We start from the raw sequence: 27,133 nt of genomic DNA, 5'->3' as shown, positions 1-27,133 counted from the left end.
TATGGCGGTTTGGTCTTGTACAGACGATGCTACTATTCCTTCAAATTAAATAATTACAAGTCCGAATAAGTGTTATTTTTTAAATACCTTATTTAATTCTTAATCTGGTAAATGTCTCTATGGTCGTGTGGTTAAAGACATGTTTTCCAACCTAGAGGTCAGAGCTGTGATGAATCGAATCACAGTGCTTCCAATGTATTTTGTAAAAAAAATTAATTTAATATGATGATAGCTTTGGTAGGTAATGGAACATCGACCTTATGTTTTGAGACAGAGCAATACTTGCGCTCTCTAGGAGTTAAGAGCAGAAACAATAATTATGTCAGTATCCAAGATGGCGTCCTCCATGGGAACAGAATAAACAAAGATAGTGGATGGGTAGTCATACAAGATGGCGGCCTCCAGCAGATGAAAAGAAAATGGCGGACATGATATCAGAATCAAAAAAAATCAAATCCAAGATGACAAACATGTTATTAGAATTCAAGATGGCAGCTGAACGAAAATTGCAATGTTCTATATTCCAAGATGGTAGCCATAACTAACAGTGCAACGGTGATGTCATACACATCTAAGATGGTGAGCGTAACAAAAAGTGCAGCATTAGTTAGTGGGGTGCTCGATTTCAAGATGGTGGATCCAAATTGCTGCTGTGTCAAAGGTTAAGGTCAAAGGTCAAGTTCACGGTCATCCAAGATGGCCGCCGTGACATCAAAGAGTTCGGTCATTTAACCCATCCCCAATCCACAGCCTATAAACGTGCACCGGACCGGCCAATATATACTACTTTCAATATTTCAGTGAGTGAAATGGCTCCCCAAGGATTCTGGGTGAGCTTGCACTGTGAACACACATAAAAAATATACTGCAACTGCAAATAACACTCTATGAACATACCCTGAAGTGTGATAGTTTTCAGTTTGTGAGAAACAAAATGGCGGGCCAATACATTAAGGTAATTGTGACTGATTAACTTTCTCTTAAAAGGACTTAACCCACATATGAGAATAACACAGAAATGTGGTTAACTATAATGAACAGGGAAAAGATGAAGCAAGACAATTATTACAGTGTTTATATATATTATACTAGCTGCGATCCCCGCCGTCGCCCGGGCTGAACACAGGGTGATATATTGTCCGCGAGTTAAAGCCAAATGGGTAGCGCCATATGACAGTGTGGTGGGCATAGGCAAAATGACACGCAATATACTGTTCGTATGTCTATGACATATGATTTTCTGTTTACCCGTGGCGATCGGTTGAACGGTCCACTTGGTGTATTAACTTGCTTTTTGGTGTTATTTCGGTTGTATCGCAGTTCACCATATAATTTTGTCCCTACCAATGATTCAACACCACAAATTATTCAATCAACCAAATTAAAAACCAAAATTGATCTAAAGCAGGGTTTTACACTCTTAGTCTCCAGCCAATTCCACGACTCCTCTTTGTCCCATATGTATTAGCTTCCTGACCCATTATCATCACTTATCTGGCACACATTACTTATCAAAAAACAAATCAACACCATGTGAACAATTCTGCCTGTCAGAAAATGAAAACTAATAAAATTTATATATATATATATATATATATATATATATCGCAGAGGCTACCACCCCCTCGCCCCTCATGACCGCCCACCACATCATACATGTGCGTGCAATACTTAATACTTATTTGGCTACAACACTAATACTTACATTTTAAATATCGCGATATCTTTTGAATAAAACGTCCGAATTTAATAATTCAAAAAGTTCCAGAAATGTATTGAATTCGTCTTGAATATGCAGTAATTTATTTTGATAAGGATTAATTCCAAAGTACACAATAAAGAGTTTTTGAAGCGGCGGCATTTTAATTATTTAAAAAAATAAAAGAAAACACTTATTGTGAGATAACTACAATAGTTAGAGATATGGTTACGCGATATTTTTGAAGACAATTATATGTTCTGCAAAGTGGTAGTACATTGTTTTGTTCTATAATCAATTGGTTTCGCAGCGCACGACGTGTAAGGATTTTTTCGGGTCTTTTTTTTACACCTTGGGTTACCTTATTGGACTTTTAGTAAGGATCCCTAATGTTATTGATAATATAATATATCCTATAGCCTTCCTCGATAAATGTACTATCCAACACTGAAAGAATTTTTCAAATCGGACCAGTGATTCCTGAGATTAGCGCGTTCAAACAAACAAACAAACAAACAAACTCTTCAGCTTTATAATATTAGTAGGTATAGAATATATATATATATATACACACACACACCTAACTATAACTAAGTGACCTGCTCGGGGTTCACACCGTCTGTATATCGTTAACCCTCGTAAACTGCACGTTATCCACCCCCTGTCTCTAGAGCGTTGGTATTGAGTCGTTACTCGCCTCTTTTGCTAGTCCCGACGTATTGTACGTCCCAGCGGGTGGCCGACGATGAACACCTGGTGGAGTCTCGTCGGCGAACATCCTCACGGTGGTGGAACTCGGGCTGCTCCGGGGTGCCGACCGGGAAATGTCAGTCATGTATTCGCTTCTGGAGTCACGGGTTCGGGACCTGGAGCAACCCGTCCCGTGGCGCCGCTCCAGGGGCTTGATACCTCGCTCGTCGTAACTGGGACTAGCCCCAGGACTAGCTCGCCTGCGTGAAGCCAAGCCCTGGCTCGCTTCGCTCGAGTCGCTGCCTCGCCGTGGTCTGGGTCTCCGATTTGACGTCACACCCTCAGGGCTCGTAATCTCTAACTCTTTTCACTCGGCTCGCCTAGAACAATGGCTGCGCAACCGAGTATGTGCTGCTCCCAACAGAGGCACCAGAGTCCATCCTGGTAGCCCTTCCCTGGGGTTGGCCTGCGGGGTAACGAGGTGTCGAAGTTCTCCGGTACCGACGGCTGGTGTTCACTAAGGTCGGGTTTTATATTCAGCGGGCAGCATGACTCCCCACGTCAGCCAATGGTGTCGGAGCCGGGTATGCACTCTCCTGGTCCCTCCAACGAAGTCCGACATCTGCCTTGGGGGTTCCACACTGCACCTTTATTAATGCGTCTCGGGAGAGTAACTGACTCACGGTCCGTCTGGGCGTTTCCACAACTGGCTGACGAGGAACTGCGCTCGGGTTCATTGAGTCACACTCAGGTTAGCTGTTGGTCTTAAAAAAATAAAAAAATAAAAAAAAACTGAACGAGTGGTGACACCATTAAAAATACAATAATGACTTGTTGTACTTGCATGTGTATAAAATTGACAAATTAATTTTTTTTGGATTTTAAAATTAATTTTTATATTTCACGAAATCAGATTAATAACTAAGACCAAGTTCTCATAATACAACTTCTAAATTAAAAATGTAAAAAAATCGACACCAATGACTAACAAAATAGAGAATAATAATATAGTCATCATCGGGGTAAGATCGTGCAAAATTCACTTGGAGCACTTAGAGCACTTGGGCAGTTGAAGCAAGCACTTTAAATAATTGGAGCACTTGAAACAATTAAAGCGATTGAAGCAGTTGATACATTCGGCTGAAGAACTTAGACTGTTTAAGCACTTGTAGCTTTGGAGCATTTGGAGATTTGGAGCACTTGGAGAACTTGAAGCGGTTGAAGTAATCGGAGGATTGGGGTACTTGGAAGTCTAGGAGATTGATGCACTTCAATCAATTGGAGCATTTTAGCGATTGGTTTGGGAACAATGGTGGATTTTGAGCAGTTGGAGCTTTGGAGCACTTGAAGCTTTGGAGCACTTCGAGCGATTGGAGAATTGGAGCTGTTGGGCTTTGAAGCACCTGAGCATTTGAGAATTGGAGCACTTAGATCAATTGGAGCACATGGAGTGGTTCAAGCACTTGAGCAGTTCGAGCATTGGAGCACATAGAATAATTAGAGTTTTTGAGAATTTGGAGCTTTGGAGCATTTGGAGCACTTAGAGCTGTTGGAGTGATTTGATCATTGGAGCACGTTGAGCACCGGAGCATTGAAACTGTTGGAGCACTTGGTGCATTGAAACTTTTGATCACTTTTAGCTTTTGGAGCTTTGGATCACTTGGAGCACTTGGAGAAATTATAGCTTATTAGCATTTGGAGTAGCATTGGAGCTGTTGGAACTTTGGATGACTTGGAGCTTTTGGATTTTTGAGCTGTTGGAGAATTTGATGCATTTGGAGCATTGGAGATATTGGAGCACTTGGCACATAAGAGCACATGATGCAATTGGAGTATTGGAGCAAGTGAAGCTTTAGAGTGATGGTGTAATTTGACCAGTTAGAGCATTTGAGTACTTGAGTATTGGATCCTTGGGGATTTGGAGCACATGGAAAAATTGTAGCTATGGAGCATTTAGTATTGGAGCATTGGAACTGTTGGAACTTTGGATCACTTGAAGCTTTTCAATCTTTAGAGCTGCTTGAGCTTTGGATCACTTGGAGCTGTTGGAGCAATGGGAGTGACTGGAGCCTGGAGCATTTGGAATATTGGAGCATTTAGAATTTGGATCATTTAGAATTTGGATCATTGTAGCACTTGGAGCCATTGAAGCACTTGGCACAATTTTAGTTATGAAGAATTTGAAGCTTTAGAGCACTTAGAGCTTTGGAGCTTTGGAGCTGTTGGAGATTTGAAGCTTTGGATCACTTAAAGCTTTTGGAGCTTTGGATCACTTGGAGCTGTTGGAGCTTTCAAGCTTTGGATCACTTAAAGCTTTTGGAGCTTTGGATCACTTGGAGCTTTTGGAACTTTGGGTCACTTGTAGCAATTTGAGCTGTAGAACACTTGGAGTAATTGAAGCTATGGAGCACTTAGAGTAATTTGAGTTTTTGGGCATTTTTAGCTTGGAACATTTTGAGCTTTGGAGCACTTGGAACAATTAAAGGTTTGGAGCTTTGGAGCCATTGAGCATTTTGAGCGATGGATGTGTTGGAAATTTGGATCACTTGGATATTTTGGAGCACATTCGTCCTCTTCATTGCATGTACATCGTAATGTCTGTAGTCATTCCATGATTGACCTCATGTTCGGAGATGCTTGTTATATACATTTGATAGTTTACATGACCTATTTAAAATGTTCGCCCATTATCGAGAAATTAGAACTCTTGTATACTGACTGTATGTGCCTGACCGCCAAATGAATGTGACTGGCCACCAACTGGTCGTTTTAGTCTGACTAAGCAGCTGGTCGGGTCTGGTCATCTAACTGAACATGCTGTGTTGCTCACTGGTCGTGTCTAGTTAATCGACTGTCATGTAAAAATTAAACCAATATGATGGCAGCATCTTCTAGCTGATGATGTGTTTACTACATTACACCAGCGATCCTGGTATCGGGTGTTGAAAAAAGATGGTGGCTGCGCTCTCTATCAGGTGATGTATGTTAACATGCGCTCCTGGGAGGAATTGTTAAAATAAAATATGGTGGCAATATACTTTAGCAGTTGATGCTATTATTCATTCAAATTAAATAATTACAAGACCAAATGTATTTTATACGTTAGTTCATTCATGGTCTGGTAAATGTCTCGATGGCCTTGCAGTCAAAGACATATGTTTTTCAATCCAGAGGTCCGAGCTATCGTGTTTATAATCACCGAGGTTCCAGTGTATTTTTTATATAAAAATTAAATTGAATATCGATAAAGACCACAATAAAATTGGCATGTAATGGAACATCAACCTCATGTGCTTGAGACAGAGTGATTCGCTCTCTTTGTAACAAACAGCAGAAACAAAGATTTTGGTATTCAAGTTAGCTGCCCCCAGCAGAACAGTTAAAAATATGGCTGTAGTGACATCGATGATGGTGGGCTACAACAGACGACAACAAGATGGCGGACTTCCTGTCTGAACCGAAAAAATGACTGTGATGACAGATCCAATATGGTGGATGTGACAATTCAAGATGGTGACCATAACAAAAAGTGCAACGATTATGTCATACACATCTAAGATGGTGGCCGTAACTAAAATTGTAAAATTCGTAGTGTGAGACATTTGATATTAATATGGCGAAATTTAAGATGGCGACTATGTTTAAAGGCCAATGTCAAGGTAAAAGTTCAAGGTCATCCAAGATGGCCTTCGTGACATCAGATTTCGGTCGGTCATTGATCCCACCGACTCCACACTCCGACTCCATGTCCCAGTACCGTCGAAGATATACTACTGACACCGCACAAAGGCTAACACTCGCTTAAAAAGGCTCTGCCACACTTCCCAGAAGCTTTCAGCCCCGCCTGACCCAAATTTCGTATCCAGGGTTCAGGGGCTGAGTAGTCCTCGTGGCGAGCGCTACGGCGTGACGGCGCCAGGCGCGTCTGTCCTACCCCCGGAGTTGCGCCAGCTTGAACCTCGCACCCCAAACTACAGGTTGCGCCACTGCCCACCCACATTCCGAACCATGGAACTCCCCAATGTAAATTTAATGTCACTGAAAAATTCTGAAACATAACAATGTCACTATTCTTCTCACAAGTAATTTCTGGAAACGGATGTCGTGGGTGCTGGTCGCTTAAACATATGCGGTGATCAGTTTGATCTTTTTTTTTTTTTTTTTTTGCGACGGTGGACGAGAAACTTAGTTCAGAATGACCCTGAAAAGATTTCTGTGAAATGGAAAAGGGAACATGAGCAAGGATGAGTGTTTGAAAGAATAACCGAACCTCCGTGTGCTATGTACCTTTATGTTACATATCAGTACATGCAGCAAGCCACGTTGCACGACCTTCACATCAAGATATCCCAGAAATTTTTGTTAATGATTTCCCTGTCAATCCTCTTTACGGTAGCAATTGCATTTTTTTTTTTTTTTTTACTTTTCCCGATTTTCTCTTTTTTTATCAACCCTGGTTACACAGGAGTATAAAGCTTTTCCTAAATTTGCACTATATGATGTTTGAGATATTGTAAACTCACCTGAGGTGTAATCTTCGTATACAACATATATTAGAGTTATTTGTAAAGTTATGTTATGTTATTATTTTAGTCAAGTTATGTCACAGTAATCATCACTTCAGAAGAATGAGTGACTAAACAACTGTAACTAAACTATTAAAATCATGAAAACATTGAGTAAAATCTATTTTAGCTGACATTCTGTACGGGGTGTAAATGGTTGTTTCATTTTATCGCATGTTCAAAACTATGTTCATGCTATATTTCAGCTCTGTAACAGTACAGTTTTTTTTTGTGCGAAAGAGTGACAGACACATAGAATACACCCCCCTCCTCCACACGCACACTCACACATGCGCACAGACAAGAACACACACAGACATGCATGCAACATGCATTCACACACGCATTTCAGCATACACACACAAAGGCACCCTCAAACACATGCATGCTAGAAGATATCGCATGCGCGCACATACATATTTATAACTGTATGAATTATAAAGGTCAGTTTAATAAATTCTAGTTCAGGAAGACATGTCACTGCGACTCAGAAGCACCACTAGCCTGGGTGTTCCCCCCCCCCCCTACAGCCCCACCCTTCATTCTAGAATCTCCCACCTTTCAGCCCCTCCCCCTTCCAGGTTCACCCCCTATTACAGCCCCTTCCTTCTCAACATTTGTTTCCATGCCCAATTGGTTAATATTTTTTACTTAATCTAGTAACAGTAAAACCATAAAAAAAGTTTATATATGGTATCCTATATAAGCAAATGAAAATGTCATAAATAGTTTCTACATTGAAAATATATCAGTGTGTATATTTTTCGCAATTTCCGTGCCATACAATATATCAAATTGATAATACACGTGATTTCATTCTGAAGTACTTGGGTTCGAACTTCGATCCAGCTATCATGATTTGTATTCCATGGTTTCTTGCAAGCATTGTAGCCAACCTCCAGGACCTAGGATATGAGGCTGCCCTGAGCTAGTCTTACAATAGCTGGCAATGGGACATTATGCCCTTTTGGCTGTTTGAAATTATTTATATTTTACACAAGTAAACACATATTTAAAAAAAAAAACAGAAATCAAACGTGTTTGTTGATTTCTCTATTGCAAGACGTCAGTTTTGTTGCGCGGTGTGAGTGTGACATGAGCCGCTGATAGCTCATAGGGGCTCCAGCTCATTGATATTACTCATAAATAAGCACTGTAGACGCCCTAGGGTTTGCAACATGGCGGCTGGCTGGCGCACGCAAAGCTTTGATAACACACTTCCCGCGGAGCTATTTCTGTCTGAGTTGAGGCGGGCACTGAGGCGCTTAGAACATTACACTTTATAAATAGAGGAAAACATTCGTCTCTAACTGTCCATCAGCAGTGCGGGAGGAAGAGGAAGCTATGAATAGAAAAGTGAGACAAACAACTCCACCTTGCGCCTCTTCCCCTAATCCCCTTCAACACAACGCCTCGCCACCCCACCCCACCCCACCGCCCGAGACAGCACGAGCGAGGAGTCACCTCAGAGGCGCCACGACAAGTGTACGTGTCTCGAAGCTCTCCCATTGTTGGCACGCGGCCGTCTTTTGTTCGGCGCCAATCGATGTCAGGTAGAAAATAGCCCACCAGCTGGGCAGTCGCGTATCGTGCCGGGACTGGCTAGTGCCCTCGCTAGCCTAGACAACCTCTGTCGGCGCCACCTACCAGGTAACCTCTGCATGCTGTTTGCTAGCCGCCAATACGAGCCGCTACATTGTAGCCTAATACACGTTATCATATTTGTTCGTGTTTACAATTATTTGATCTGCTGCTGGGGCACAACTCTAACTAAGCAGTTTATTATACAAGTGGGTATTATGTTGATTGCATAGATGAAAAAAAGTTTATTAATGTTGTTTATAAATGTTGTGTCAATTACTGCAGAAGATACTAACTTTTTTAGTGTTCGCTGGAAATAGTTTTTTACATTAGTATTTTTTCATAGATTTGAGCTTTTTCTGATCTTGGATCTCTGAATCTCCTTTTTTAATCGTCCTGGCACTAAAAAAAAAAATTTGAATTTTTTGAGGCAAAAATAAAATAATGGTATATTTAATTGCATAATTTGAGAGTGGTTGGGAGGGGATGCGTGCCAGAGGCCGTCTGCAACATGTGGCTATGCGGGGCGCGTCTGTTCAACAATATGGCGCTCTGTAGGCATCCTAACAGCAAGGGAAGTAGCGTTAGCAATGACAAACACTCCGCGGTTAATAAAATTTTCTTATCTGTTGAATGGGGACTAACGTTGGGGTTAAATACAGAAATGGTAACAAACGGGAAAGGTACAATCGATCAGGTTTGATGAGTGGCCGTCGAAACTGTCATGCATCTAAAGTTGGCGGATACATATGTGACTCCTAAAAGTCATCCTGCCTAGCGCCTGTATGTCAGGTACTGTGACAGTCTTCAGCGCGCCGTTAAACAATGTACTCGTGCTTGATCTTCGTGTTTGTCTCCATTCTGTTCCACTGTCAACACGTCCCTCAACCACTTTTCGTTTGTTGAAGATTTATTGAAAGTCCGGTAATAAACTTATGAAGTGAAGACTTTGAAAGAGAATAGTTTTCAATTCCCTTGGGACATAAGTATATATGGAGATAGGTTACAAAAAGCAATTATGCCAAACTGTAAATGCAAATAAAAAGATATGTAAACGGTAAGTACCCGAACAAAGTATAAATACAGTAAACGTAAAAGCGAGCTGTATCGGTGAGTTAAGTTACGGCCATACATGTAAAGGAAATCAACTCATCAGAGATGATTGAGAGAAGAGTTAGAGAGCCAATAGGAAGTTAAGTGTTCAAGTTGTGGACAGAATGAGTGTCGTCACCATGTTATTGCCATTCAGACGGCATTTAATTGCGCGAAACCAGAAACCTAAGTTTCTACATCACAATGCATATACATAATTACAAATGCTCATCGCATTCATGTGAATCACTTGGCCTGGAGGGTGGAGTGCGGGTTCCGGGGGATGAAGAGGGAACACGGGCTATGTGTGTCGTAAGCTGAGCTAATCATGGTTTGGCGTTTGCGGAGAGATGCTCCCCACCAGTTGGATCTGCTGCAACGCACTTCATCCTTATTTTTCAGTGTGCAGTGTATGGACATTCACGCTCTCTTTCTAATAGACGATTGTTTCCACCCGCATTGTCTACTCTGTTACAGATATAGGCCATAGAGTACAAACATTTTAGCCACAACGTTCTAATACTGCAAAAAAAAAGTTTTTGTTAGTTTATTTTTGAAAAAATCTCGGTTGTACGTTGTAAAGGAAATATTTTATTTTGAATTTGGGAAATAATACATCTTTCTTGTTGTATTTCATCATGAGAATAATATTAATTTTCTTTCTAAGGAGACTGACCATCTTGAATTTAAATTACTTTGTCAAGCATTTTTTTCACCATTAAATATTACATTCTGTTTAACAAGTTGGTAGGTACTCTCAGGGCTAGTTGAACAATATGAGCACCGAAAGCGTCACATGTAAATGCCTCAAAGCTGAACCTGTGACTTTTCCCCCTAGAACAGAATTATCATTGCTTGCGTGTTTGAGGTTATACTTCATTTATGCGCGTTGAGGGTGAAATTTTAGTACACACCACAAATGCAATGTAATAAGTGCGCATTACACAAACAAAATTTAACAGGGTGAAAGTCCAATGCGCATGCTGCAGAAACTTCTATAGCCACGAGCCGAAGTCGTCAAGTTGGTGGAGACATTTGTGACTCCTACAAAAAATTTACAACATAAAGTAACAGAAACTACAACAGAATATAACAATATACACCTACAGAAATACAATGGGAAGCAATATGATTTTATGTTGAACTAGCTGCCCGACCCGGCTTCGCACACATATACTAATGGAAAAAAATTAAGCCACATCTCCCATTTACAGTAATGGAAAATAAAAAAAATCAGTGAAAATTTATAACAATGCTGTATAATGTACCGGAGAGAAAATGAATAGCACCGATGGTTTCCACACTCGTGCACGCAACATACAACTGATGTACCCGTACTACGCTACGGCAGTCTACAGGCAGATCACTCTTGCGCCGCTCATTATACGTGCCCCTCCTTGTGGGTACGCCACTGCTGCGCGATGCCCGTTGCCATGGAGACGCAGAAGGCATGAACAATGCAAAATCCTGTTCTCATGCAGACAAAGTACCCACTGTTGCCTGGTTTTAACCACCCATTGGATCTAATTTTCGTAAAATGTCATCCTGCATAACATAAGGAACATTACTGTGAAGTTTCAAGTCTGTAAAATATATATACTTGAAAAAAAAGGGCAATAAAAAACAAATTAAACACGGAGAGAGGAAAAAAACAATATTTTAGGTTTACGATTTAAAGTGCTAAAAAGTATTTAAATACTAATTGAACTCTTATGAGGGTACTGATTGCTTCGTTGTTAAAATCACACGGGTGTTTTTTACTTGTATGGGAAAATTAAGAATGATAGGGCATCTAGTGCGTGGCAACAATGTTAATAGGCAATATGAAATAAACTTCTAGTGCCTGCGGCATTGTAAACACATACTTCGCACGTGTACTGCATGTTGTATTTAACCCCCTCCAACGCATTTGATTCTAAATTGGACTTTCAGTTAGGATCCCTAATGTTATTGATAATATAATATAGCCTATAGCCTTCCTCGATAAATGTACTATCCAACACTGAAAGTATTTTTCAAATCGGACCAGTGGTTCCTGAGATTAGCGCGTTCAAACAAACAAACTCTTCAGCTTTATAATATTAGTATAGATTCAATGCGGGAATTAGAATTTATGTATTTCAGTGAAGTCTTTTGGTTTCTGTTGGAATTTATATTGGTTACTGTTGTTTTTCAGTGGCTTTATTGTTTTCTGTTGGGTTTTGTTGATTTGTGGTGTAAAGCATTATGAAAGTCTCTGTTTTTTCTAGTGTTTTCCATTGTATTCTGTTCGTTAATGTTGATTTCAATTATAAGCATTCTGTTATTTTCTAGTGCGTACAAATGGATCCTGTTTTTTTTTAAAGTGGGTCTTATTGCATTATATTGGATTCTGTTGAATTCTAATGTTTAAAGATTCATATTAATCATAAATAAATTAATATATATTATTAAGATTTCTTTTAAATAATTTTCAGTAAGATATATTTTAATTTCGATATAATTTATAAATGGTTAAGCTCAATTTACTTATAGCTGTAGTTCTAAGTTCTCCGCAACCGGACATATGTGGGTCCGAGTGCCTAGCGGTTCACTCGCTGTAAGCCAAGTGTAAGGGATAGGTTCCCCAAGAAGGAACTTCAGGCATGAGGTGCAGTTGCTTATTTACTACTACCTTCGACTATACATTTGTTCCTCACAAGTACAGCGACAAGCATCTCGACATGTACGAGAGCCTGACCTAGCCCGTCGCTGGCTTGAGTTCCTCGCCAGCGCGCCCTGACAGAGTCCACCTTGTCTCCGTCAATCACGAGGCCCGGCGGGTCACTCATCCTCGGTTTGTGCAGCACACAGAGTAATGTACATGGCCGCTGATGTTAACAGAGTACAAACTGTTTCTACGCATCAGCCGGCTGAATGCGCATGTGCCCTCTCCATTGCATCACAGAAACTACGTCTTACAAGCAACTCATTTAATTATAATTGTCTTAAAAATAAGCTTAAATAAAATAGGTTCAAAAAATAAAATAAGCACGGAAGCATGCTAAAGTGTGTCCTTGCTAGAAATCCCGGAACCAACAATAAGTACACACTTTTTAATATATATTAATGATAATATATTTGAGTATGCAAAAGGTATATAAAAGGTATTTGTTCTGTTTTAACAGCACACTTTAATAAAATAAATAATATGTATTGTTGTTTAGTAAGATTATATTTTATTGCATTCGTAAAAATGCAATCCTTAAATGTAAAATGTATATTCCTTATTAGAGAACACTAGTAGAATAAACACAAACTTCTTGTATACTCTGATTTATGCTGTTGTATTTGTTGTTTGTTGGTGGATTCTAATGGTTTCTGTGGTTTCCTAGTGTTTTCCATTGTATCGAAAGTTTTTTTTTTCAGTTGTATGACATTCTGTTGGTATATGCTGTTTCCTAGTGTTTTTCATTGTTTTCTGTTGGTTTATTAGTGTTTTATTGTATTCTGTTGGTTAATGTTCTAAGCCACTCTCTTAGGGTCTGTTTATCTAATGTTTGCCATTGTATTCGGTTGCCTTTGTTGGTTTCTATTGTAAGGCACTATGTTGGTTTCTGTTGTTCTAGTGTTTTCCATTATTTTCTGTTGGTTTTTGGTGGTTTCTGTTGCAAGGCATTCTGCTATTTTTTGGTTGTATTTCAGGTTTTATATTTTGGGGTCTGTTGTTTTCTAGTTTTTTTTTCATAGTATTCTGTTGTATTAAGTTGGTTCCTGTTGTAAGTCACTCTGTTGGGATAAGCTGTTTTCTATTATTTCCATTATTTTCTGTTGGTTTATGTTAGTTTACATTTTAAGGCATTTTATTGGTTACTATTGTTTCTAAAGTTTTTTATTTTGTTATTTCTATGCAAGGCATTGTTTTATGGTGACTGTTGTAAAGCACTCTGATGTTTTCTAATGTTTACTATTAAATTCTGTAGGTTAATGTTTTTGGTTTTTTTTTAATGTTCTTTATTTGGGTAAGATATTTTATATTGGTTTTTATAGTATTCTGTAGGTTTTAGTGTATTTCAGGGTGTTATTTTTTAATTTTTAATATTAGTTTTGAGTTTTGCTATGTTTTGGTTATTTAACAGGTTTTAAACTAGATTTAGTAAGAAATTTCTTGTTAACAGTTGTTTTACAGAAATATGTTTTAATATTCTTTTAGCTTATTAATAGGCAATGTAGAAATCTTTAATTTAAGACAATATAATCCAATGAAATCCATGAAAATTCAACATAACCCAACAGTAATTCATGCGATAAATATATTAAAAATGTTATAAAAATATGGAAAATTTTCAATGGTGTTTGCAACAGAACGTACAAAATACAACAGTCAAATAAACATGACAAAATAAATACTTCAACATTATCAGAAAACAACAGAATACTAAAATAATATTAAACTCTAGAAAACAACCGACTCCAACCAAGTGCCATACAACAGAAACAAACGGAATACAATAGAAAACACTGGAAACAATACAATACTTTACAATAGAAACAATTAACAACAGAATGAAATTTAAAAAAAACACTAGAAAACATCAGACCTCAACATAGTGCTTTTCAAAATAAACCAACAAAACATAATGGAAGTAAATAAACTACCACTGAAAAGAACAGAATGCTTTACTTAGAAACCAACAAAACACAAGAGAAAACAATGTAAGTCACTTAACTACAACATGAAACAATATAACTCTTTACAACAGAAACCAATAAAATACAAGAGAAAAAATATACCTTCAGAGTGACTTACTACAAAAAACTAACAGAATACAAACAAAAACACTAGAAAAAACAGAATCATAAACCAACAGAATGCAATGAAAAACTGTAGAAAACAACAGACTCAAAAACATTACCTTGTCACAGGAACCAAATATACAAACACTAAAAAACAACAGAATGCTTTACAATATAAACCAACAAAACACAATGAAAGGCACTAATTTACAACTGAAAATAATAGAATACTTTACATGAAACCGAAATATCACAATATAATACGATGTAGGTCACTAAAATAAAACAGGAAACAACATAACTCCTTACAACAGTATCCAATAAAATGCAACAGGATACAATTGTAAACACTAGAAAACAACATGCCCCACCAGAGTGACTTAAACAAAAACCAACAGAATACAAACAAAAACACTAGAAAACAACAGAAACCAATATAATTAATTACAACAGAAAACAACATAAACCAACAGAGTACAATGAAAAACAAAAGAAAACAAAAAACCACAAAATTGCATTGCATTAGAGAAAAAAAATAAAATACAATTGAAAACATTCAAATACAACTTTTAAGTAATAGAATGCCTTACAAACAGAAACCACTAAAAATCAACAGAAAACGACAGATATCAACATACTTTTTTTTACAACGAAACCAACAATATCCAACGAATAAAATGGGAATAATTAAAACCCAATAGAAACTAGAATATCGTATCACAATGGTAAACAACAAAACCTAACATATTCTGTTCAAAATATTTTACAACACAATTAAATGTGCTTTGAAAACATAAGCCAATCGAACACACTGATATTTTTTTTGTTTGTGAGTCAATTTTTCCCTACAGAAACCACTGAAACCAAATAAAGCCATAGTGTTAACAACAGAAACCAACAGACTCCAATAAAATACACTTAAATCATATCTGTCACTCAACAGGAAACACTAAGATTCGTATTGGGTTTTGTTGGTTTCTGTTGTAAATGTTTGGTAGGGACAACATGCACTTGGTCGCGAACATCGGGGATATACTAAGGGTATTTGTGTGTTAAAGTAAACTGAATGGTAATGAAACTGTCCTGGAATATATTGTGTAAACATGAATAGTCATAACAAGTTATAATCGAAACTTTAAAAATACCTGTAATTTATTAGCCTAGAAAATTGTATTGGAATAAACATGGCATCAAATATGTTTAACATGTTGTTATATCTCTAAAGCTTTACGAAAGCGGTGCTATCTTTTTAGTTATTTTAAAACTAAAAGTTGGAGTCCAATATATACATTAAAACTAAATTAACCTGAAACATTTTAAAATTCATATTATGACATTAATTATATGTATGATTTTGCTTAAATGACAGAAATCAGTCTGTAAATACTTCCTAAAAACAAACCTTAACAATATTTAGCTGATTCAACATTTAAGATTTAACAGTAACAATTTAATAAAGAAATTATTTTATTCAACATGGCGTCGAATATATGTAGGCTAACAATTTGTTGTGTGTCTATAGTATGACGAGCGCTGTGCTACCTCTAATCTTCAGTGTTAACTAAGGGTTGTCAAAATTATAATACCAGGATTCAAACACTTTTTTTAGTCATGATTAATTCTTTTTATGACTGTAAATTATAACATAAAGTATTAAGTCCCTGTCTTACAAAAAAGTTACTGCATTTGTTTCATTATGTAATGGATATTATTGTGAATTAAATTTATTTATTAAAAAGAATTAAATTCTAAAAATGCAATACAAGTTAAAAAAATTCTATCCAGCACAGTGATACATTATTTAATTTCAAAATTGAAATTAAAATTGATATGTTTGAGATAGCTCATACAAAAAATAAAATTTGGTAGTATAACATTATATAAAACATATTTGAGGCTATCTATTCAAATATATTTAATGGAGAAAAGTGAAAGCCATTTTACATTCAATACTATCCCTCCTAATCTACTATCAAATATACTGGAGACAAATATTTGACACAGTGACAGAGTCTTAAAGGATAGTTGTACAATTAGAAAGTTTTTTTTTTTTTTTTTCAATAACTACGCGCGGTGCAAAATTTTAGGTTTTCAAGAATGCAATTTATACAGATAAATCACGCGGGTCAGCCATCTTTCCGAGATTTCTCAGACTTTTACAGATGGCACCACTGCGTTTACACATTTCCTTTCCAATCGACATCCGTTCCATTCACGAAATTTCTCTACCAAATTCTGTATATCGAGGGTTAAGATGTTTACGCATCAACATTTTTTATAGTTTACGATGGCATAGAAAATAAAATTGTTATTGTAAATAATCAATACGATTCATTAGTAGACACAACCATCTATTTCGCTGGTTATTATTCTTCTGGAAACAGTGCGCGCCATCTACTCTGTACTGCAAAACTAAGAGCGAAATGCTCTATAATGGCGTGATGTAGTGTCGTGTTGGTGAGTATTAAGGGCTGGTCAGTGTGCTGCAGAACAAGTGGTTTGATAATCACTAGGACATGGCATATAGTGTAAAGCTGTGCGAGCCATTATGGCAGAATTCAGTTGACACATGCCTGAGCTTAACACACACGAAAGTAAGGTTCTTTGAATGATTCTTGCAATGGGGAAGATTGATTTTAAATATCTTGGACGTGCAGCATATCTGGCTTACACACATTGTCAAGAAAACAATTCAGGAATGGACGATAGAGACGAATACATAAACAGACTAAGTACAAGCTAATATCAGCTGGTGACATATTATATGAGGGCTGTTTTTTTAAACCTCTGACAGGCTATAAAAAAATACAAACTTACATAACATAATAATTTTATTACCAATAGTTCAGCAGGATCTTACTTATTTTCCTACGTAATCGCCAAAACGGTTGAGCCATGATCCTCGATGCCTTCTGAGAAGTCAGCCGCCAGTGAGGAGAGACACAGGGCCAGCGCCTGCAGCTCCTCTCCCTCACGACACTGTTGTGAGGCGGGTGGACTAATGCGCGGCACTCCTGCGATACTTGTTAATTAGTCCACCCGCCTCACAACGGCATCGTGAGGGAGAGGGAGATCCAGGCATTGGGCCCTCACTGGCGGCTGTAATTTATTGTTGACTCATATTTCACTAAACCAACCAAAATAAACTCCTTTTCGACTCGAGTACGGAGATTGCTTGAACATTTTCCGGAGAGGTTTACTGAGCATCCGTGCTTAGGCCGCAACATATCTACATCCATTTTCACATAGTCTCCATTCAGTTCCAAGCAGGTGTCGCAATGCTTTACCAGTTTATTTAACTGGGAATCGAACAAACGCTTCGGTTATATGTAGAGGAGTTAAATAAACTGGTAGAGCGTTGCAACACGTGCTGGGAACTGAATGGCGACTATGTGAAAATGAATGCAGATATGTTGTAAATTAAAACTTTCAATAAAACCTTTTTTTTCATGAGTTTATTTTTTTTAATGATCAAATGGTACTTACTTTCCGGACATGCATCGTACTTCGAAGAAGTCATCGAGAAGCTTGTGTTACGATAAGACAAAAGTCTCAACCATTTTGGCGGTAATGTAAAAAAAATAAGTAATACCATTCGGAATGTTTGGTAGTAAAATTATTATAATATATGAATTCGTCATTTTGATAGCCCATCGTAGGTTTAAAAAAAAGAACAGCTCTCGAGCATGCTTGGAAAACACAGAGAATTTCATGGAAGGAATTTAGTCAGAAATTAATGGTAGCACAGACGAACACAAAATGCTAATAAACACTATATAGTTGCAATGATACCAGTAAATACAGAAATACAACTCCGGACAACGCAATGTTGCATAGTCTAACTCAGTGGCGAAACTAAATAAATAATATGGAAAACACAACGCTGGCACCATGGAATAACACAGTAGGCTTACTATGAAGAAATTGCGACATTTCGTGAACTGGCATCAGCTGTGTTGGTCCAGACTTGTTGCTGAATCAGGCAATAACTACAGGGTAAGCTGCAACTGTACTGTCTGCAACAATCACGGACCCCGAGGGCCGTGTGCCAGGCCAGGGATCCACAAGGCTCAGCGGGCGATGGAATGTCGCACACGACTTCCAGTTTTGAATGTTAATAAATTAGGTTTAAAGGATTTTGCTATAAAAGGAAACTGAGAAAGCTTAGAAGCATGTTTTGAAAACATTTTAGGTGTTACATGCGGTGAAAAAAATGCATGGAAAAATTTCAATTATGGTATTTAAAATTAAGATAGAGAATTATTTTGTTATTATCTGCGATTTGGACTGTACCGCGTCAGTGGTGGGAGTGGACTTGACCTATCTGGCAGTGGCGCTGCAGGTCAGGCACCCGGGCCTAAAAACGGGCTGTAAACTGCTCGGCGAGGTTTACCCTTTAGCCCAGTAGTCGGTGAGGAGATTCAGGCAACCCCGAGGTCTCATCTGCCTGCCCTGAGGTTTCCACACACCGATCAGGAAGGTGATTGCTCTTTTGAGGTGTCGGAACTGTTGCCGGTTCTAGTATCCGAGACATGACCCAACAAGTCCGCGGAAAGGGTGTGTGATGCGATTATATAGCCTCTCCACATCAAATGGCAACCCTCTGCCTCCACGTTGGCACCACTGTTGGGGGAGGATCGTGGTGACTAAGTTGGGAGGGTTCCCCAACCTCTGGTCATAGCACCTCTCTAACTAAAGAGGGCACTGCCGGGTCCAACTCTGCCTTAGTGCATCCTCAATTGCATGTATGAGACCGGAAATAGCGGAAGGGCTGAATCTGCGGGCAACAGCAGATGCGATAGAAACCTTTCCGGGGGGTTCGATGGCTGAGCCTCGGTGCATCGGTCCCCAAAGGGCCCCTTAGTGAATGGATCAGGCCCCATGGTAAAGGAAGGACTGGGTATGGTGGTTATGGTGTCGTGCGACCGGGCCTAAAAACGGGCTGTAAACTGCTCAGCGAGATTTCCCCTTTAGCCCAGTAGTCGGTGGAGGTATTGAGGCAACCCCTAGGTGCCTCCTGCCCAGGCACTGTTTTTCCCATTTTCCAGCTGGGGCTGACGGCGGTCGTCGCCCGACGAATGCAGTCACATCCGGGCCTTAACCGGCTGTAAACCCGTCGGGCCGAGGTATGGCGGGTCGGAGGGTTTTCCGAGGCGACAAGGACACCCCGTGGCTGCACTCTGAAGCTTGATGGTCTGGTCAAGCTACCGGCGAACAGTCTGCCGAGTAGACCAAAAGTTGGTCGTAGTACGGGGAGAATCCACCATGTTTGAATGGTGCCCCGCTGAGGTTTCCTCTAAGGCCCAGGATTCTTGTTGGGAAGGACTCGTACTTGGGAGTGGTGCCCCGAGTGCTTTAGGGGTAGGTATCAGGGTTCCCTAGCCCTTTGACGTGCTGACGTTGTGAGCGACGAGGACAGCTCCGGTTACCAGCCTGGACAGATGGAAGAGGTTGGGTAGGCCTCCACCGGACCGTGGGTTTGCTGGGTGATTGAGGAGTCCCAGTGTGAGGCGGGAGACTGGGGTAGGCGCCAGAAGTGATGACAACTCCAGAGGGCTAAGGGAGCATCCAACTTGCTGGTGAGCTGAGTGGAGTAGGGGGCTGGAGGTGGTGCATAAGCTGGGATGGGTAGCCTCAGTCTCTTTGCATAGCCAAAAGCTCTAATGCTCTTCCTGGTTGCGTATGCGGCGTATCCGCATCCATGCCCACGGGGGCCCTAGGGCGGTAGGGCCTAACGGCTAAGAGCGCTGGGTCAACAAAGAAAAAGGGGGGGAAACCACTGTGACTGTCTAATTTGTACTGCATCAGTGTTTGAATTTATTTTTAATGTTCAGTTTATATTTTGGTTATTTGGTTATTACTATGGGTATCAGTAGTATACAAATGTATGTCCGAGACCTGTGTTCTGGATTTGGAGTCTGAGCCGGAGCCGATGTCTGCCATCTTAGTATCTGACATCGAGGTGGCCATCTTGGATGACCTTGACCTTTGATCTTGAACTTCATAATTTGCCAAGAATGATTCAGAATTGGCTCATTTTAACCAAAATTTGCCAAAAATTCCAGTTGTTTAGAAAAATGTCAAATAAAATCTCAAAAAAAAATTCCCTATTTCAAGGGAAAAATTCCCGTTTTGAAGAAAAATTTCCCGATTTCGTCCTAAAAAAATGCCCACGACTTTAAAATCCCCAAAAGTGGCTTATTAGTCCTAAAAGAAAACCGCCATAAGCCGCTGAGGTTTTAACCTTGCCAATTAAGATGCCATGGCCACCATTTTGTAGTGTTGTGTAACTGTTGCAATTTTAGTCATGGCTGCCAACTTGAAAATCTTTATTTGTTATGCTAGAAAATCAGCCGAGCGCAGCACATTCGCGACACCCGCGCGCTCTACCGGATAATGACTGACAGGACTGGCTCTTTTATCCCGTTAACTGTTAATTCTTACTCGGACTTGATAGAGGCAGTAGAATTAACAGTGAAGACCTGTATGACACCAGGACCATAAGCAATGATAGGTTTTCGTCTCAGTCTGACCTATCACCTACAACAGTAACATTAAATATATCATAAACAGAGATACTGGTGTCAGCGATGCTACGAGCATGAATATCTTTCATGTAACATATCCAACATTACCTACCAGCTCAACAGTACTGAAAGTGAAACTGCAGTGAAATAGATAACCAAGGGAGCAACAACTCGCATTTATGTTAAAGCTTTTGCCTCACATATTTTCAAATGCGCAATTTTCTAAACCCTCGCAGACCGGCATGTACACTCCATGACGGGCTAATCCCAGTATCTGCACCACCTGCATCCTAGCCCATTCAGTGATCTGGTGCATTGAAGGGCTACGTCGAGAGGCTGAGGAGCCCATCCCAGCATCAGCACCACCCAGTAACATCGTCAGCAAACCAGTGGCATCCTTACTGACATACCCTCCAGCACGTTACCACCTGGCACCTATCTTTACCTCTCACATTTTGCAAACCCCCACTTATATACCAATCGGTGCTTGCAGATAGCCTGTCATCCAACCGAGGCCTTAGCCAAGCCTCTACTAGCTCTCCAAACTCGTACCAGAGCAGATTAAACCCTGCTCATGCATCCACCTGTTTCAGATTGGGGAATTCTAGGGATTGCTCGTAAATCTACGAGCGACCACTTAACTTTACCAGACTGCCAGCTGGAGCCGACGAACCTGGATCAGAATGCCATCCCCAAACCAAAACCACAAGGCTCGTAACTCCCATAGAACCTGGATGGGGCTTGCCTGTGGAGACCCTGAGCGAATTAGTGGAATTCGTGAAACAGGCCCAGTGGACAGACGACCCCACACAGGCCGAGGTGCGGTCATGTGGGGAGCAGGCTCACCCCTACCAAAGGTGCGTAGATGGGGTGTTGGAGACCCGGGTACCAGGGGACATGGACGCCTGGCGCCTTCATGTGCCGCTCGGTGCCCGTGAGCAGGTCATGGGCTTCCACCACACGCACGAGCTGTCGGGACACCCGGGTGCGCACCAGACACAGTTAGACGTCCGTAAGACCTTCCATTGGCCGGGGGTGACGCGGGACGTACGGGACCTGGTGCGGCGCTGCCAGCAGTGCCAGCAGAGGAAGACGAGGCGGTCTGACGGGGTGGAGCAGCAGCGCCCCCGCCGGCCCCGCGACACGTTTCACACCCTGGCCCTGGACATAATGGGGCCCTACCCACGGACCACCCGGGGAAGGAGGTTCTTGGTCGTCATCACAGACATTTTCACCCGGTGGGTCGAGGCCTTCCCGGTGTCCAACGTGCGCGCCGGAACCATAGCCGCCCTGCTGGACCACGAGATATTCCCGCGGTATGGTTTCGCGCGCGTGCTGTTGACGGACAACGGCTGTCAGTTCAGCGGGAGGCGCTGGAGAGCTGACTGTCGCCGATGGGGTCTCGACCACCACACCACCCCCATTTACCATCCCCAGGCCAACCCCACTGAGAGGAGGAACCAGGAGGTCAAGGCGCAGCTGCGGCTGAGGTTGGGGGACGACCACTCCAAGTGGGACGTCCACCTGCTGAAACTGTTGTACTGTCTCCGGCGCCGCACCAACGCCGTCACCAGTCATTCCCCTGCCTAGCTCCTGTACGGGAAAAACTTGGCGTTGCCCGGGGAAAGCAGGGTGGCCGATGTCGCCATGCGCACGGTGGCGTGCCCAAATCGTGAGGAGGGGAGGGAGCACGCCAGACAACAACAGGCCCAATTCCTGGAGGCCCACACGCCTTTGAGTAGTCAACCTCCACCCCCGATCCAGCCAGGTCAGCTGGTGTATGTCAGGCAGCACCACTTGTCGTCCGGGGCGCGTAACTTTTGTGCGGGGCTAGCGCCCCGATGGTCGGAGCCGCGGGAGGTCCTGTGGAGGACGGGCCCCTCATCCTATGCGGTCCAGACGCCAAGGGGGCGGCCCGCTAAAGTGCACCGGGACGACCTGCGCTTAGTCACGCACGGAGTCAGAGTTGGCCCAAGGACCCCCTCTTCACCATCCCCCACACTCCAGGAAGCCACAGATACGCCGCGGGAAGGAGCAGCACCTGAGCCCACCACCCGGGGGGACATGCACACGGGCGACACAGACGTGGGTAGCCCTGATCAGGCACATGAGTGCAACCAACCCGACCTCCGGGACACCCCGAGCAGGTCCCCGGTGCCGCTGGCCACAGTTCCGCACGTCCCCGCGGAGGTGGGGAGTCCGTTGGTCTGGTTTCCTGACGAGGAGGGGGAAGAGGTCTCTGAGGGGGAGGACGACGAGCCCCTGTGGCCGCTGGACCTCAGCCTGGCGGACGCCACGTTCCGGGTATCCGTGGACGAGCCCGAGGACGGGGAGGAGGCACCGGACAGTAGGCATAGGCGCCCCACGCGCCGACGTCGGGCCCCGGTCAGGACGTGCTGCGCGGACGACGGCGAGCTGGTAGAGTTCGCTCCTGTCCCCGCCCTGGAGGCGAGTTGCCCGACCACCCAACCGGACACGAGGGAACCTACCACACTCTGCCCAGTGGAGACCCCTACCAGCACAGTCCCCACCACACGACCACCGAGGGCCCGTCGACCCTCGGCCTACCTGGCGGAGTACGAGTGGTCCAGGTCCCCGTCGAGCTACTCCACCCGGGCGCAGCCCGTAGGGGGCGTTCCAGTGGTGCCAACACTCGGGGCCCGACCCATATCATCCCCCCCGTCCACGTCATCCATTCCACTACCATGTCACGCCCCGACCACACTGACCCCCCCACCCACTTGTCACCATATTGAGCTAGAAGAGGCGCAAGTCGCTGCCCAGTCCCAGGGGGGTAAAGGACACGGGTCAGGGCGTAACCCCTTGTCATTCATTGAGTGGGAGAGGTATTCAGGGCAGAATCATTACATCACAACACACCACCACTCCACCGCGTAGTGTAGGGCTCGCAGTGCGGCGAACGTCAGTGAAGTGCTCAGCGTGTGAAGCGAGGCGTTGATGCACATAGCGGTCTCAGAGAAGGGGGGGCATTTGACGCCGACCGCCAATGCTCCTCTGTCGCATAGACCGCTATGCCTCATCAACGTCTCGCAAAAGCGTGTGCACCGAACGCGCCCGTGCGCGCAGCAAAGGGTAGTGCGTGCGACGAGGCGAACGCCATGCAACGAGTGCTGTGCCGGCGGAAGGATCCGGCCGGGTGTGGCATATCCTTCCGCCGCACTACAACAAATTATTTTAATTATATTTTTCCACAGGTTTTATTAAACATTATTTTTCATCAATTAGTTCTTGAAAAATCATGTTTCACTGTGCGATTTGTCCCGAACCTGGCCGGTTCAGTTTCCCGCGAAATTCACACGTTTCCGCGGGAGGGCTGGCGGGGGAGGGGGGTCGCGCGCGGCGACACCGGCAGTGTCCTTCGAGAGCTCAACCAGGCCGGCAGCCTGCGCGCAACGCGGAACCATCAACCTTTGCTTTCACCGACATGTATTTTTCAATTGTGTAATATCTTTTCAACCTTTTACGTACAGTTCCGCGGTCGGCCTCAATTTACCATGAGGTATTTAACTTAATTAAATCAGTGCTCCAAGATGAGTGCTCTACGTCATACGTAAGTACTGTGGGGAGTTTACGTGAATTTACGTCGGCGCTTCACGCCCCAACTTAGCCTACAGGCTACCTAGTTTTGGCCCGCACGGGGCAGCCAGCAGGCGATGCGTGCCATCGAACATAATAACGATTCAGTCCCTGGGACATAACTAGGTATCACGTAGAGTCGCCGGAGACTTGGGCCTACGTGCCACTAGCCCAGTTTATTAAGTGTTAGGTAATAGTGAAGTGTATTGTTCGTCAAGATATCGTTCGTCATGTCAGAGTGTATTTTTGTAACTATCGCATCACGTGTACAAGTCCGCCCCTCGCGCGCATTAAAATCGTGAGCCGCCACTGAGGAAGTGAGCTGCGCGTGTGACTAGTCGCGTCGGGCAAACCGTTACGGCCAGAACGGGCAGCACCATGTATTGGGCTGTGCTGTATTAAATTCACCAACTATCTTTCAGAAGCTTTGTGTTATTCTTCAGGCGTCGCGAGTGGCCATAACAGCTCGGGGGGCCCTACTGCGTTGACCCCTACCTCTAGCCACAAGGCCGGACCTTCCCTGAGATCACGAACCCGAGCAAAAATCACGTCTAAATAGTCAGAGGTAGCGGGGACGGCATCAATATAATACCTGTAAACAATATTCAACGAACAGCTAATTAGAATTTTAACATTCACCAATGAATAAAAGTGATGGTTTAGAACTTACATAATAGCTTTTACAGTTAGTAAATATGGTAGCATAATCCCTATACGAAATGGAGCTTTAATAATATAGTCTCAAATTAAGTTTCCAGAATACTGCAATGCTTATTACAACTAATGTCTGAGCAAATCAATAAAATTACAGTCAAACTTGAACAATTTACCCGGCATCTGAGTGTATATTCTCTGAGTGCGTAAAGTAAAGTGTGTTGTGCGCAGGCAGATGGTCATGGGGGTGGAGACTTGCGCGGTGTGTACACAGCCGGCCAATCAGCGCTGCGGAGCCTGCCACGTCACCTACTACTGCTCACGTGACCACCAAAGGACCGACTGGAAAGCACATCGCCAGCAATGCAAACCTCTGTGCTTCAAGGTAATTGCAAGTCGATGTTAGCATCACGAGACTCTGTAGCGACTCAGTTCAGTTTCGCCAAGCAGCTGTTAGATTTGTTTTAAACATAGTTGTTTGTAAATGACTTCACATAACTCACAATATTACCATTTCAAACTTTTGGGAAATAATAATTTTAATCCTTCAATAGGAATCATCACTAGCTTAGACGTTTTCGTTTATGTGACCTGGATTCGATCCGGAATGAAGCCAATGATTTTTTTTTCTGGTTTTGGTATGTAGCAAGGTAAAATTTCTTCATTGCTTGTTATGAAAGATGTTTTCAGCATTACGGTATATATATACCCATACAACACAGAAACGTTGTAAAAACGTTGCCGTAACGTTGCCATTAAAAGTTGCGACGTTGCTGCAACGTTCAGTAACGTTGAGAGAACGTTGTGGCAACGTTGATACAACATTTAAATGTCCCACTTCTGCAACGTTGCAAGAGGTACGTTGCTGCGCTGTTGTGAGCAGGATGTTGCTGCAATGTTGTAAGCAGGATGTTGCTGCAACGTTTGAGGCCTTACTTAAGGCGCTCGAGTTTAAAGTCGGGAGCCGCAGAAGGGTGTACCAACTAAATGCAGTGAGAAGTACGGTCCCTAGGCAAAAAAGAATGACCTGGATAATAATTAAAAACATCACTGCCTGTTTACTATTTAATATTCCTGCTTGGCATCGGCTTGGTACATTAAAATACAGAACCATTAACACAAATCTGCAGAAGATCTAGATCTCGCATTAAAGAAAAGGACATCTAATGTAATCACATATTATAAACACTATATTACGGGTAATTTTACAAACATTTAGAAAGGATAAGTTTTTCCCTAACAGGTCCGTTGATTATACTCCTGGATGACGTAATTGTCTATAAATGTTGTTTAGGCACAATTCCGAATATTCTGGTCTAACCGGACTCTCGTTTCGACGTAATTATGCGAGTCTCACATCCCGCACCACAGCAACGTGATAAGTCTGGCTTGCAGTTTACGTAAATTCTCACGTAGCGTAAAAAGGAGAAGTAGAGTTTATTTCGCCACATTACGATTCAAGAAACTAGCAAGATAATGAATTTGAGTTTATGATCAGTCAAGTCTCTCTGCTCATAGTTTTTCCTTAAAAAACCAACCCGGTGCCCGGTTGTTAATAGCGGTTGCGTCGAGGCTTACTTGTAGTTGCGCAGCATGGTGGACGATAACCCGGGCTGGGCACTGGTCGATGCGTAGGTGAATGGAACAGCCTTTTCCATTTTAGCAGCGGCGCAACACGCCTGCACCCGACGAGCCGTAGTCGACTCCCTCCAGCCGCCAGCACCGTCTCCCCGCTCGCCAGCCGCAGACCGTCGCAGGTTAACGCGTCACCATGACGTCATAAGGCTCAGCGCGCCGCGCGGTGTTGGCTCGCGGAAACACACACAAGCGCAGCGCCGCGAATGTCCGTAATGCTTTTGTTTTAATCAATCTTCAGGACGAAAATGAACCAAGTGCCAAACAATCTATCATAACATATTATATAATTAATTACCAAATTAAAAGGACGTTAAAACAAACAAATAATAAAAGTA

The 27,133-nt window shown here is 42.3% G+C and overlaps 1 protein-coding gene across 6 annotated transcripts in view; it reads left to right on the top strand.

The window, feature by feature from the left end:
• The first annotated feature begins 8,411 nt into the window (after window positions 1-8,411).
• Window positions 8,412-27,133, top strand: part of LOC134533628 (SET domain-containing protein SmydA-8-like) — a 106,678-nt gene continuing 87,956 nt past the window's right edge. The window contains exons 1-2 of one of the 6 annotated variants that reach the window (XM_063371120.1): window positions 8,412-8,604; window positions 25,396-25,545. In XM_063371120.1, the coding sequence (XP_063227190.1) occupies window positions 25,396-25,545 (150 nt within the window). In that variant the 5' untranslated portion in view covers window positions 8,412-8,604. Of the gene's footprint in view, window positions 8,605-25,391; window positions 25,546-27,133 lie in introns of all 6 variants that reach the window. The other 5 variants (XM_063371119.1, XM_063371118.1, XM_063371121.1 and 2 more) reach the window with 5 other exon arrangements.

Source organism: Bacillus rossius, chromosome 7 (assembly GCF_032445375.1).
Source record: "Bacillus rossius redtenbacheri isolate Brsri chromosome 7, Brsri_v3, whole genome shotgun sequence".
In the NCBI taxonomy this organism is placed as follows: domain Eukaryota; kingdom Metazoa; phylum Arthropoda; class Insecta; order Phasmatodea; family Bacillidae; genus Bacillus; species Bacillus rossius.
The sequence above is the reverse complement of the archived record's forward strand: the minus strand, read 5'-3'. Positions and strand labels throughout refer to the sequence as shown.